At 36.7% G+C, this 15140-nt stretch overlaps 2 protein-coding genes across 4 annotated transcripts; one reads left to right on the top strand and one right to left on the bottom strand.

Moving 5' to 3' along the window:
• Positions 1-2588: 2588 nt before the first annotated feature.
• Positions 2589-3166, top strand: LOC135712456 (peroxynitrite isomerase THAP4-like). The gene is made up of 2 exons (XM_065235408.1): positions 2589-2604; positions 2666-3166. The coding sequence occupies exon 2, from the start codon at positions 2681-2683 to the stop codon at positions 3164-3166; it is 486 nt and encodes a 161-aa protein (XP_065091480.1). The 5' UTR covers positions 2589-2604; positions 2666-2680.
• Positions 3167-3182: 16 nt separating this feature from the next.
• On the bottom strand, positions 3183-13483 carry sage (salivary gland-expressed bHLH). Of its 3 annotated transcripts, none has more exons than XM_065235405.1 (4): positions 13304-13483; positions 12580-13196; positions 3562-3694; positions 3183-3435 (listed from the first exon to the last, which is right to left on the bottom strand). In XM_065235405.1, exons 2-4 carry the CDS (start codon positions 13154-13156, stop codon positions 3183-3185), a joined length of 963 nt encoding a protein of 320 aa, XP_065091477.1. In that variant the 5' UTR covers positions 13157-13196; positions 13304-13483. The 3 variants fall into 3 exon arrangements, with proteins under 3 accessions (XP_065091477.1, XP_065091478.1, XP_065091479.1); XM_065235406.1 differs by having other exon boundaries at positions 13327-13483; XM_065235407.1 differs by having other exon boundaries at positions 12580-13174; positions 13373-13483.
• Between the last annotated feature and the right edge of the window lie 1657 nt (positions 13484-15140).

The following is a 15140-nucleotide window of genomic DNA, read 5'->3' as shown; positions in this document are numbered from 1 at the left end:
CAGATTTTGACAACCTAATGCATCGGATGAAATTTAGTACGATCGACTAAAGCTTTCTAGTTAAAGTATGGACGACTGTCACCACAAAACTGAAAAAAGCTGTTCCAATCGAGCAAAACGGTGCATTTTGACGGTTCGATTGGAACAATTTTTGACAGACGTCCATAGAGCTTTTTGACGTTTAATCGGCGCACACTACTGCACCATTTAAATCGAACGAGTGCGAGCAAGAGGGAAACAGATTAGTGGGAAAACAAACCGTTCATTCATCCATGTGTGCTAGATAGAGAAAGACGATTAAACGTCAAAAATCTAGCTTTCATACTTTTACTGAAGGGCCTAATAAAAATGTTATGGTTAATTTGCTTAACGACGTGTTCGGGGTATCATCCAAACCATTTGTGGAATTGTTCAATCATTTGGGTTACCGTTCGTTTATGGTTATTTTTTATTAGGGGGGCTTTACGATAGACTCACCCGGTGAGTAAACTGAAGTAAGCGTGAGGAGCACTGTTAGCGGAAATGGGTATTTTTATACCCATTAATGGGTTTTCGCCTAAGAGGAGGCAATACGAGGCCGAAACGAACCACTTTTCTGTCAAACGCGAACCATCTCGTGATTGGCCGATTTTAAGTGCGTAAGATAGAGATAGATAGAGATAGAGATAAAAGAGTAAGAAGCCAGTTGTCTCCTCTTTCTCTTACACAGAGAAAAGAAAAAAATATCCTAAATTTAAGTTCTTTTTACTTAATTTTGGGTAGTTTTGAGTTTTGCATCTCACTCTCACTTTTTGTTGTTGTCAAAAACGGAACGAGAGATTCGATTTTCTCATGACTATCGTTCAATAAGCCTTGCAATAAGCTACGTGTGAGTATGAGGTACTCTGAAATTTGAATCAATTGAACTTAATTTTGTAGAAAATACACACGGAACCAAATTTTGTTCATTTTAGTTAAAAATATATATGTTTATTAAATAATAATATGAATAGTTCAAAGTAAATTAAAAACATGCTTTCACAAAAATATGTATGTTTAAATTAAATTCAAAAGCATGTTTATTTCAACAATACATAATCTGGGTAATCAATTTTTAGCGTGTCCTTTTTTTCCTTCTTGTTTACATTCGGCAAACTTAACCGAAAACGGCCTGCAAGCGGCGAATCCGAAGTATACTCTATAGAGGGTCTGGAATTTGTTACATTGGTCTATTTGAAAAGTGACGCGAGAAATTAGCTTATTATAGAGATGAGTGAAAATAATTGGGTAATTTTTCGGTTCCGTAGGTTTTCGCGAAACACCGTCGTGGATTCACGGGATTCACTCGAGTTTTTCGCAGATGTCATGTGCACGTTATTCCGAAAAAACCCATTAATGGGTATAAAAATATCCATTTCGGCTGAATGTGCCCCTCCTCATTTATTTACTCATTAATGGGTACCCATTTTCTTAAGTTGTGTTTACCGTAAAATGGGTGAAAAAATACCATTTTAAAAATGGAGGATGTAAGTTCTTCACGGTGTTTCGTGAAAACCCATTAATGGGTAAAAAAATACCCATTTTCAAACCATGTATGCAGCTGTCAAAAAATGGGGGAATTTTGAAATCCTAAAATGGGTGAAAAAATACCCATTTAAAGAATCAGTTCACGGTTGAATAATGGGTATATTTTTTACCCATTAATGGGTGAAAAAACACTTCGAAATTTTATCGTCTCATTTCCGTCACCGGCTCATTGGGAATGCAAACCTCGATGCAAACAGTTACTGTCCGCAGCAACGATCTCCGGAAAATGTTAGAATCCAAAACGTTGGAGAGGCTTACGGATAAGTCAATACAATGGATAACTTGTATTATAATGTTTCGTGAAAAATTTGAGCGGAACACCTGCATTTATTTTCAATGTTTTAAAAACATTTTTACATCAACGATCGCTTGCATCCTCCATTTGTAAAAATGGGTATTTTTTCACCCATTTTACGGTAAACACAATATAAGAAAATGGGTGAAAAAACACCCATTTATTGACAGACCACCCATTTACCCATTTATGAGTAAACCATAGTTTACCCATTAAATGAGGAGGGGCACTTTTAGCGGAAATGGGTATTTTTATACCCATTAATGGGTTTTCGCGAAACACCGTGTTGGTTATTTGCCCTTGTTGATATTAAAAACTTTTTAACGTTTCGGATTCTATTCTTTTCCGGAGATCGCCTATTTTCGCTAAATATGCTGCGAACATAGTAACTGTTTGCATTCCCAATGAGTCGGTGACGGAAATGAGATGATGAAATTTCGAAGTGTTTTTTCACCCATTAGTGGGTAAAAAATATACCCATTATTCAATCGTGAACTGATTCTTTAAATGGGTATTTTTCACCCATATTATGATTTCAAAATTCCCCCATTTTTTGACAGCCGACGTGGTTTGAAAATTCGTATTTTTTACCCATTAATGGGTTTTCACGAAACACCGTGGGGTTTTAATCGACCGTGCTATTTTCGCGTGACGTTTGTCGGAGTTGTCAAAGCGATAGAATAAAATTTTTGTAGTAAAAATTTACTACTCTGTTATCTCTTTTTTTATACGGCCGGTGTAATGTATGAAGACTCATCGTCAATATATTTCTACGTGCTATTTTCTATACGTTTCTATTTTCAGACTATAGTTTGTACAATGGCAAAAATTCACGAAGCGCTCAAACCAATCCAGTGGCTTATCGGAACTTGGGAAACGGTCAGTGCTAAGGGTCATTTCCCAACTATAAAAGACTTCGTTTATTCCGAGGTGCTGAAATTCGAATCACTTGGTCAACCATTGCTGAACTACGAAGCTCGTTCCCGTAACCCCGTGTCTGGTGCACCGATGCATTTGGAGAGTGGTTTTTTGCGAATCAAACCAGGTACAAATCAATTGGCATTTATGATCTCGCATAACTTTGGCCTCGCAGTATTAGAGGAAGGTACGGCATGTGAAAACGGGCTTGAATTGGAAACCAAGTCCATCAGTCGGATGTCGTTTGCCAAAGATCCATCAGTGAAAGCTTTGAAAAAGACTTATGTATTGAATAAAGATGGAACACTGGAAATTCGGACCGATATGGAAACCAGTAACACTGCAATGACCAACCACCTTGTGGCCGTTTATAAAAAACAAGAATAGGAGAATTAAAAAAAAATTAGGGCAAATAGTAATAGCTGTAGCCCTCGGTGTTGCTAGTTATAAACCACTGTGAGTTGTGAGCCGGCATATGATGAATAGCGTTGTTATTAGGATCCACATTATGATACGCTGTTGATGGTGCTGGTGGCGGTACCGAAGGTGGTGGGTTATATGAAGGTAAATCATAACAGTATTCGACAGCGTGAGGTGATGGAGTTGTCGGATATTGTAGCTCACGCTGTAGATGCCGAATGTATTGGATAGCAAGTCTGAAAACAAAAATAATGAAATACATATTATTTTTCATGTAATTTAATCAATTATTGGATGACCAACTGCCTTTAGGAAAATTACAAAATATTTAATATATGATTGAACTGCTGGTATATACCCACCTGAGACATTCAATTTTAGAATGCTTCTTGCCAGATGGTTTAGTGTGGGGTAGTTTCATACGAAGCAGATCAAAAGCACGGTTCATATCACGCATTCGGGTTCTTTCACGATCACATGCTGTCTTTTTGTAATCTGAAATACAAAGAAATGTCGTTAAAATAACGTACATAATAAAGTTGGAGTCAAATCCCCTAACATAGCTACACGGAGAACAATTAACGAATCGATTTGTGTACACAAATTATTGAAACAGGATTAATACATTCAAAAGAAACAGTTTGAACAATTTTAGGAAGTGGCAGTTATTTCATTTAATGTTGATAAATATTAAGAAAAACGGGATTTCATATTAAAACGCCAGTTTCTAATTTCAAACAATGCAATATTAAACACTAACGTAGACACTCGCCACCCCCCACACTCCCCCTATAGTGTCTACTAGAGAGGGTCTAGTATAAAAGAGAATGTCTGACCGTTTGTCAAATTTAAAAATGGTGTTGGCTACTCCCCAACACTCTTTGCATGTTGATCTCAGAAATCATGCGAAGACTTTTTCGACGTGAGGATGCGAAGACTTTTTCTAAACTCGTTGTGAGCCGCACAAAATGAGGCCGCGGGCCGGATTTACAAAGTGAAATACATATAAAAAATACCAGTATCATCACTTATGCCGTGGATACACTTATATGACAATATATGTGAGAAAGCAAAGCAGTCACGCTTACCACTACACCACCGGCGTCAGCCTCGGCATTACTCACACATGAAAGCTGCCTATTCCAAACTGGCAGAACGCGCCCTAACCCTCAAGGCCCACGCACATCAAGCCCCACGTGACAGCTAAATCTATTGTCTAACTGCCAAATTTACGTCAACGCAACGCAAACGGATCTAACAACAATCAATACGAAACTAACGATTATAAATTGGCTCACTACTTTACTAGCCTATTGGTCCCAAGCAAACGATTAACGTACCTCTTCTTCTTCTTCTTCTTCTTCTTCTTCTTCTTCTTCTTCTTCTTCTTCTTCTTCTTCTTCTTCTTCTCCTTTATTTAACGTCGGTCTCTGTTCCGCAATCTAGTGCCAATCACCGACGGACATCGATTGCCATCCATTGACGGCAACCGAATGTGCAGGAAGGCAGCTTCCACACCTGCGTAGGATATCGCACCCATTCACAACACACATGGACCGGGACCAACGGCTTTACTTCCCTTCCGAAGGAAGACGTGACCAGAGATTTTTATGCCTCAGAAAAATCCCACCGACCTCGGCTGGGATTGAACCTACTACCTACTACTACCTGACTCATTGGGGTGTTAGAAAGCAGTCACGCTTACCACTACACCACCGGAGCCGGCTTTAACGTACCCCATGCTAGTAGAAATTCTACTACTACACAATGTTTGTTTTGATTCGCTATGAAAGTTGGACAGATAAAATGAGGGGTTAGTGGATTTTCCTATGTTTCGAAGGGTGAATCGATTAGCTTGGTACTGAAGAGAGTACCAGAGCTGCGCCAAAAAGTTGAGCACGTTATTTCGGGACCTTCTAGTCTTAGAGTTACCTCTATGGATCTAATGTGGGCAAAACCAAACCAAAGGGCAGGAATTGGTCAAAAACTGAACCTACCCATAAATTGGTAAACTTTGCTGGGAGTGACAAGTTGGCAAATGAACAACATCGATCGAATTCATGCCGATATTGTCTATTTGTCAACTTGTCACTCCCAACGGGGTGGGACACCTTGGCAGAATATCTCCCATATTCACGTTTTCGTTCAAACCGTATTTTCAATTAAAAAAAAAGTTTTTTTTTATAGAAAATACGGTTCGAACGAAAACAAGAATATGGATTTATAGGGGAAATGGCTCTAATGTTGGCCTATGGATCTAAGATTGGGGCCATCGCTAAAAATCTACTATTTATCAATTTTATCTAGACGAACGCGTCATTGGGACGGTATTAATGGATATTTTTGGTCGCTATTGAAAATTTAATCGATTGTTGTTGACAACTTGTATTTATGTATCAGTCTAATTTTTAATTTCACAAATCTCGGAAATTAGAGTTCCATTTCACCTGAAATAGCCACTGCAAACGTGAAGTAACAGCTTCATTGTAGTACGTGTCGTGGAAGCTGATATTGGTGCACTGAAAGTTTCGAAGTGGTAGCGAGAATAAGGATCTCACAGCGAACCACTTTAGGCCGACATTACATCCATTTCCCCTACCTATGTTTTTTTTTATATTTTCGGTTCCTTGACTTACAAAAGTTATTAACGAATGTGAAAGTCGACGAAGATAATTCACCAAGTACATTCAGCTTGATATTTTCGAATAAACTAAGAACAAATTTGTTAAAGTAAAATAACAATCCTGATAGTCGCATTCACATGGACAAAGATTGTTGTTTAGAAGAAACCAACATTAGTTTGACCGTCAATTCAATAACTACCTAAAAGATTCAACTTAAAATTTAATCAATTTGACTCTTTAGCTGAGTTTAATCATATCGAATGATTAAAAATTAATTATATCTTGCTAAAAAAATAATCATCTGACAATAAACCCAATTTAATCATGTTTGATTAAATTGATAGTTAGGTATCTTTTGTGAATTAATTTTAATCGTTTTTGATTCCATTTTAATCATTTTAATTGATTTTTAATCTTTTTTCAATGATTTTTAATCTTTTTTGTTTATATATTAATATTCTAAAAGAATAAAAAATAATACCGAAAAGGCCTCCCTCATCTTGGTCAATATGGTAACGGACGGAGGTGGAAATACTCGCAAACAATGGGCGATTGTCTATGAATGCATGTTAAAATAGGTTAAAACGAGTGTGACAGCGATTTGTTATGCATTTTCCTCGGATTTCACTAAACGCTTTCACATACCGCACCAATACACTGCCGTTCTACGCATATCAGTCCCATGTTTCAAAAGTTGCTTCTGAGAAAATCGCGAATATTGTTTCAATTCATTTCTCCTCATTGGAAGATATATACGTTAAGATAAGTTCAATTCAATCAATATGTTTTAGTGAAAACTACAGAAATTACCTTCCATGAAATCAGTTAACACTATTTTTATACGAACAATATGTAATGGGACTGTTATGCCTAGAAATTTGCACTAAAGTAGGAAATTCTACGCATGTTAGTCCCACTAGGAACTGTTACTGCCAGTGTTGCTTTGATGGCCACGTTGCGTTTGACGTATTTACTCTTGTGATTACATGAGCGTGCTTGCGTTCTCCGCAGTTTTGGAAGACCCTGGATAGTTTGTATAGCTTGCCATCATTAAATTATACCAACAATAAATTTGTTGACACTTCTATAAAATCATTAAAAGTATGGTCATCTCAAGAAACTAATGATGAATGCACTATTTAGAACATAAACTTCTTAGCATCTTGTTCTACTCCTTAGCAAGATGAACGTAGGCCTAAAAGAGATTGTGCTTAATCATTTTGACCATCTATTTAAGATTTCAAGAAATACTTTGGAAGAGTTGACATGCACATTCAAATTTCTTCCGTACGGAGTTGACCTTTATACTACGTATTATTATATTATATAAGGAGCTTTTCATGAAACACGAAGACACTAGAGAGGGTCTAGTATAATAGTACGTTCAGACTACAGCGTTATAACATATTATAGCGCTATCTTGATGGTGGTTTAGTTGTTGAAATTTGTTTTTCTTCAAAGTAATTGATAGATTAGAATCATAGCTTACTATGGATATGCAAAGAGTAGGCAAATCTTAACATTTGAATCAACACCAATGAATTTTACGCTTAAAGTCCGAGATGTGTAGCGAGCATTTCTCACTTCATTTTTACAACGCAAAAACAAATACAGTTTATTGCTAGAACTAAAATCTTGTTTTTTACGTATCTATAACAAGCTTAAACTCTATTCTATCTACTACTTCAAAAAGAACTATGTTTCGTCAACTGTGTTCAAAGTTATTGGCAAATGAGCAGTTCGTGACAAAAACTGTGTATGCCAAGCATGCTAGAAACTACCCAGGCATAGGTTGCCAAGGCAGTTTGTTTTGAATCCGCGCCCCAACAAACAATTCAGTCACAAATAAGCATACACATTGAATAAATGCTGTATAACAGTGTACAATGCTGAATAAAACAGGATGTCGAATTATGTGCTGAAAAAAGCTCATTGATATGATTAATTTACTTATTGAAAGCTTTATAAACGTTGACTTTCTTCCTGATTCAGAACCAGAAGTTTGATCTAATAACAAACTGAATAAGTGTAATTTGCACATACATTGTCGACTGTTTTCAATTTATTAAATAATATCCTTATTAGACGTCCAATAATTGTTTTATAGCTCCAGATTCCATTGCATTGCTTTACTAAATTGCTGAATAAAGGTAGATACAGTCAGCATAATAGCTCTTATACCACTATGCGTCCATGTTTTAATGGCATGCATTGTACATGCTTTATAAACGGCGTATTAGATTCATTATTCCACAACACTGTCCAGCAAACAATTCAGAGTCACAAATAAGCATATAGATTGAATGAATGCTTTACAACAGTGTACAAATTATGTGCTCAAAAAACTATTCCGCTGATTTCTCTGATTTGATTAATATACTTATTAAAAGCAATACAAATGATGACTGTCTTCCTGATTCAGAACCAGAGGTTTGATCTAATAACATACTGAATAAGTGTAATTTGCATATACATTGACGCTTTAATTCGACTGTTTTAAATTGATTTAATAAAATGCCTTATTATACGTCTAATAATTGTTTTCTAGCTCCATTATTAGATTCCATTGCGTTGCTTACCAATATTGCTGAATAAAGGTGAATACAGTCAACATAATAGCTCTTATACCACTATGCGTCCATGTTTTAATTTCATGCTTTAACGGCGCCGGTGGTGTAGTGGTAAACGTGAAAAAAAAAAAATCATGCTTTGTAAATGCTTAACAAACGGCGTATTCATTAATTATTCCACAACACTGCTTCAGGCTAACAACAAAACGAAATTGGTAGCATAGTGGTTACCGTTTCCGGTAACCAAGTTCAATCCCAACATCAACCCTTTTTTTATTTATTTTCTACGCCTAATTAATTTAAATTGTAATCATAGATCGTATCACTCACGATAACCAATTCATAGATCTATCGAAAAGAAAAACATCCTTTCCATCGAAATTAGAAAGATTGAGAGGAAACGTTGGTCTCATGTTAAACAACTATGAATAAATTAATCATTCTCACATCTCCTTGAATTAGCTAGAATGCTGATAGGTTTTCAGATTCAAGCTTTTATTGATTATTTAGCTGCCCATATGATGTAATCTAGGATAGCTCAGATGGTAAGGCAAGCGGCTGGTGATCGGAAGGTCATGGTTCGAATCCCATCTAACTAACGGACATGTATGTGTATGTATGTATGTAGTAAATTTTCTAGTTCTGTATGGTGGGTGCGTGCTTCGACAGAAATAATGACACAACAATCACGAACGAAAAAAACAACCCTGCTCTGTTCCGTTCTTATTTTCGGATTAATTATCCCGTCGTTGAATAATCGTTTAATAAACGTATACCATCGCTGTTTTAAGGATGTTAATGATGTCTAATAAACGCTGAATAATCAAAAAATTGATCAAATATAAAGCTCTGTTTACAACTCTTGTAAGTCGAAGCTTCTCGACATACCTTATTCAACACCAAATATTTCAGATTTGTGTGAATAAAGCCTGAACAGAAGTTATTATTAAAAATAGTACAAATATTATTAAGCATGCAGTCACAGCATTGGAACTTCGGATCAGAAAGTGGCTCCACTTGTCATTTGCGAACACTAACGCACCTAGCGGTAGAAGGCATCTTCTGTCTGCAGTTAAGATAGGCAGCATGCTATGATAGTGTGAGTGCACATAGATAGCCCGTGTGGAACGCTACCACAACACATCGCATGTTGAGCAGAAAAACGAACCATTTTTGATTCACCGATTTGTTTGCAGTTCCCTTTCTGTTCTGTGATGCAGTTGAATAAAATCGTCAAGGGGTTGGCAATTATCCACGGCTTATACAAAATTATTATTTTTTGTATGGAAAATTGTCTACGCAGGGGGAGGGGGGGGGGGGGGTCAAGAATCCGAAAAAAACTGTCTACGTAGTTAATGCACTGCCCCCAACAGGTTGTTTCTTCAATAGACAATTGTTTGTTGGGATAAACACTATAGAGGTATTGCAATTATGTCATGCATTCCTAAAATGTTTGAAGCAATTGTTAATCAGAAAATATTTAAGCAGGTTAAGCACCGCATTTCATACTAATCTTTTAGAATTTGTAAACTTTTCTATTGAAGCAATGGATAGAGGTTATACCGATGAAACCTTATACACTGACAGAGTAGACAATGTCATACTACTAGACATTCCCTTAGCTTGGGCCGAAGAAAGTACCAGAGTTGAGCCTTCTGGTCTTAGAGTTCCCTCTATGAATGAACGTCCTTTGAAGAAACCGTGTTGTATGTTAGTGAAACAGTGATTCTGTTTTTGGTTTAATGGAACAGATTATCGATCGCTTCATCGGTCCCTCCCCATGGACATGGAGGTTGACGGTACTGAAGCAAAGGGTTATGTTTAATTTCTTTATATTTGCAACGATGATGATTTCCTATAGTGACACATATCACCTTCTTAATGCTTCAGTATACCTCAAACGATTAATTCTTGGTTGTTAATAGAACTTCCTTGATGCAATCGGCTGCATTATGCAGACTGAGCAATTCTGATTATAGTATCAGATTTGTTCTGTATACAGAGGAACTGGGAGGGCTTATTAAAAACTTCTCACCAATAAAGTAATGATCTTCTTGTAAATTTTGCATATAATTTTATTAATATTTTATTTTATTTAAGCATATTATTTTTGTTACAGTCAATTTGCATTAGCATATGATACAAGAGATTTAATATTACTTGCTCGTTTTCGCGTAAAATAATCAATATTTATCTTACTTGTAATTACCTTTGAAAGTTTTTTTTTTGTGATCTGAAAATTTACCCAGTTTGGTTAGAAGTTTCGAAGATAACGCATGTCCACAGGCCTAATAGAAAGATAGGCAGAACAAGTGTATCATTAAGAATGGTTGCATGCAGGGTTGCTTCCACTCACTTGCTATAGATGAGTGATTTTCGGAGTTTTGAATTCGTTAGATGTTGTAATGGAGATTTGTGCTGTTGGATGCGGGTGGAGATTGGAGGGCGGGTGTTTGATGCATAGAGCCTGTCAATTTCGCTTTCAGAGTGTCGCAGTCATCGGTTTTATGATTCGTGAGCGCTCGCGATTCGTAGAATCGTTGATTGGGGATTTGACGGGTTTGGTGTGTCGGACGCTTGTTTTTTTGGCCTCTTCTTGTATCTAATATGTGCAGAGTATCATTATAACGTCTAATGGTTTTGAGATTCCTGGTGGCGTGAAATATATTAGTGAGAATATCTTTTTGAGATTTTAGCAGTCACGTTTTGTTTGTAGTTTATATTTTATTTATTTCATGTAATTATCGTAAATAATAGTTATTCAAAGCGCTGTGGATTATAAGATGCTCGATGACCCTCGAGGGATCGATTTTGCTTACTGAGCAGAAAATCATGGATTTAACCCCAAGCTCTTCCACAGCACAATAAATCGCCACCATCATTTGTATATTTGATATTGAACATTAACCTCGGAAACTATTTGCATATCAAGCGAAAACGTAGTCCTGTATTGTCGCGAAGCGTTATGGTTCTGAGATGCTCGATGACCCTGGAGGGATCGTTTTTGTTTACTGAGCAGAAAATCATGGGTTTAATCCCAAGCTCTCCATCATGACTCTTAAAATTCATTATCACTAAACAAAATTAATATGTTCTTTCGATAGCCGGCTATCGAGAGATTAAATAAACAACAAATAAACAATACATACTTTTGGTTGCATCGCCAACTTGAGGTGAATCCTAGCCAAATACCCTACCCAACCCTCCAACTCCGTAGCACTTATGAGGGTGTCGCTAAGTCGGTGGCCTCTCGTTAAGTAAGTACTACATCAACATTTCCTTCCTTATCCCTAGTTATGGTAAAGATGGGCGTGGCCGGGAATAGCGACAGTCATGCTTCTGTTACTCTTGTTTAGATTGGAACCAATGTTTACTCCTCAGCATTATTCCTGAAAGTAGTCTAACTGAGAATTTCAGAAGAGACGTGAGTGTCGCTAGTATCCAATCTACGAAGTATATCATAACAACGCTAACGCTAACGCTAACGCTAACGCTAATGGAACAGATTATCGATCGCTTCAAAAAGCTTTGGAATACAAAAAATAATGCCAATTCCATGATAATGATCTTACTTCTCAACCAGGTAATTAGCGAACAATTTTGGAGTGTACACTCCGTTGTAACGCCAATGGGTTAAAACTATTTTAACGTAGTTGAAGAACTTTTTTGCTAGCAAGATTTTATTGCCATTTCAGGGAAAAAAATCTACGAAACCGGAGTATGACGATAATTTGACGCCAAATGATAATTTTTCTCTTAATTAGCAATATTTCATGTTCCGGTTTCCTAAAACGCAATATCAATGACCAAATTGAATTTATCGCAAATGTGCAAATAGTGTTTCAAGCGATTCCATACTTATGATGGGTAGTGTACTTTCCTGATAAATGAAAAAATCCCAAAGTTGTTCCAACCAAAATCCAGCTGAAATTTCAAGATATTTGAATTTGAATCAAATATTCATAAATTAATCATAAGGCAAATGTGTCATAAATGTCCTTGACGCAGTGTATTTAGATTCAAACCCATCTAATTTTTCATTTTTGCAGGATGGAGGATGCAGTTGTTTATTCTATGTGATAGTTTATATTAAGTCTCCGTGTTTGAGTCTGATGACAGCTTGTCTGGATTTTTTGTTGTTGCTTGCATGAGAAATATTGTGCCGAATATTTTATAATATTATTACCTTTTTCCATTTCAAGAGCTCGCCTTTTCCAAACAGTTGTATCCAATTGGTTCAATGTATCAAAATTACTCGAATTTTTGAAGAATGAACTCGTGTTGGAAGCACCATATCCGCCAATCGATGTACAAACATGTGAATTGACGTGATTGTCACCACAGTATCTTTTGTCGATATTCCCTATGCTTTCAGATCGGTCACTGCTTGTAGAACAGGATTTTGAAAAATCTATTGTAGCAACAGGGAAATTTTCAATTCTGGAATTAATCTGCAATAACGTTTCCGGTGGTGACGACGATGGTGGAGTTACTTTTAACACATTTTCCGAAACAGATTGCGCGTACAAAGCTCGACTTGAAGAGCGTAAAACACGTGGTTGAATTTTGTCACTGCTCATTATAGTTGCACTGGTTCCCAACACTATCTGATGCGCGCTTGGAGATTGTTCTACATCTTTTGTACTATCCGTCGCTTGAAGCTCATTACCACTGTCCACCTCGACGTCCAGAGAAGAATTGCTTGTCGACGGGTAGTCATGATCATTACTCAGATCGATTGGAATTAAGTCAGCAATATTCATTGCGCTTTGTGAAACACACTGTTTTCAATAAACAATAACTCTTTATCGGAATATATACAGAGGTATTAAAACTTTGTTTGGAGAAAAAAGGTCTGTTCCATTGCAACGTGTGATTAGAAATAAAAAACAGATTGTGGGCAGTGCTACCTAGCTTCCATAGTCAATTCTACCATCCTGTGGACCACATAAGCGAGTGATGGATAACGTCTGATGAACCGTATACAGAAGCCACGTGGTTGCTGGAAAAGAGCTGCCGGGGAAGGGAAAATTCTAATGCACAAGGCGCAACGAACTAAGCTTGCGGGTGGGACAAAACATGCGTCGATAAACGAAAGAGAGCAGAAGTAAACTAATGCTGCTCATTATTCGAATATCGCGCAGTATAATTGAACAAAATGGAAATATTTTTATTTATTTTTCATTTCTTTTTTACCTCGGCACATACTGGCAGTGTATTTCCTTTTCTCCTTCTAGACGACAAATGTGTGCACAAGTGGTTTCGAATAGCCTCTACTGAAAATATGTAACACGTACCTACCTTGTCACCTATTCATCTTGTCGAGAACATTTAGATACGGTCCATCATTTTCCTTCAGTTGAATGATTCATAAATGAGTAATGCTATTATATTCTGTAAAGATTTTACGTTTTTTTTTTCTAGAGGCCACCGACGATGATACAATTTTAAGGAAAAGAAAAAAAAATCAACCGTTCGCAATGTCTGAATGTATTTGGAATGAATATTAACCCTCGGGGTCTCTCTTAACGCATTCGGTAATGAACCGGTGTAAGAATTTTTCGGATTGGAAAATTTACAGCCTGCTAGGATTACTGCACTATGGTCGTGGATGGGAATGCAGAATTTATTAAAATTTTAGACGTATGATATTTTCCAGAATGCTCCTTCTTTTAGCCATAGAAAAAATAGTGACATAGTCACGAGTTCAAATCTCATCCCGGACAAACCACTACCTGTTAAAGCGACGATGATAAATTTTATTTAAACGTATTCTTCTGCAATGCTGTATAATTTAAAACTACGGTGATGAAGTATTACATGTTTGATCTCTTAACGTTCTCGTTTTAATGAAATGTTTTGCTCTGAGCGAAAAAAGCACTTGCAAATGAACAGTTTTTGGAGAAATGTGTGAACTGATCAAATTGTGGTTGTACAAGTTTTGGTGAAATTTTGCACAGAAAACGATTTAAAAGGCATTGTTATTTTTTTCAAAAAATGTAGCTACCAAACTTTCAAAAATTTGATCAAAAGATGTTGTTTTTCGACTTTTGTAAATTTTTCCCTGTCCAAGATTTTCATTATTCCAAAAGTTTGCATTTTTCAAAAGCTTTTTTAGTAACAAAAAAAAGTAAAATATTGAACATGGAAATTGCCGGCGCCGGTGGTGTAGTGGTAAGCGTGACTGCTTTCTCACCCCAATGGGTCTGGGTTCAATCCCAGCCGAGGTCGGTAAGATTTTTCTGAGGCATAAAAATCTCTGGTCACGTCTTCCTTCGGAAGGGAAGTAAAGCCGTTGGTCCCGCCCAAAGGCTGTGTCATATGTGTTGAATGGGTGCGATATTCTACGCAGGTGTGGAAGCTGCCTTCCTGCACATTCGATTGCCGTCAATGGATGGCAATCGGTGTCCGTCGGTGATCGGCACTAGATTGCGGAACAGAGACCGACGTTAAATAAAGGAAATGAAGAACATGGAAATTTTTTGTAATTTTAGTTTTTAATACCTTTTTGAAATTTTTGTTAAAAAGTATTATTTTTTTACCGTGTATATTTTTACTAAAAAAAATCATTTTTTCCCTAAAACTCAGACGTTTTTTCGATTAGAAGTAACGTTTTCATGCTACGATTTTTTGAAAAAAACACCATTAAAAAAAACTGCGGGGTTCACAATGGTGGAATTTTAACAAACAATTATCTATAGCTTCACATAGTCCACTTAATGCAAAATAATTTCTGCATTACGTTTA

The sequence above is a fragment of the Ochlerotatus camptorhynchus genome, unplaced genomic scaffold (assembly GCF_037179485.1).
Source record: "Ochlerotatus camptorhynchus isolate MF236.1 unplaced genomic scaffold, CSIRO-AGI_Acam_v1.1 ptg000482l, whole genome shotgun sequence".
Classification (NCBI taxonomy): domain Eukaryota; kingdom Metazoa; phylum Arthropoda; class Insecta; order Diptera; family Culicidae; genus Ochlerotatus; species Ochlerotatus camptorhynchus.
The sequence above is the reverse complement of the archived record's forward strand: the minus strand, read 5'-3'. Positions and strand labels throughout refer to the sequence as shown.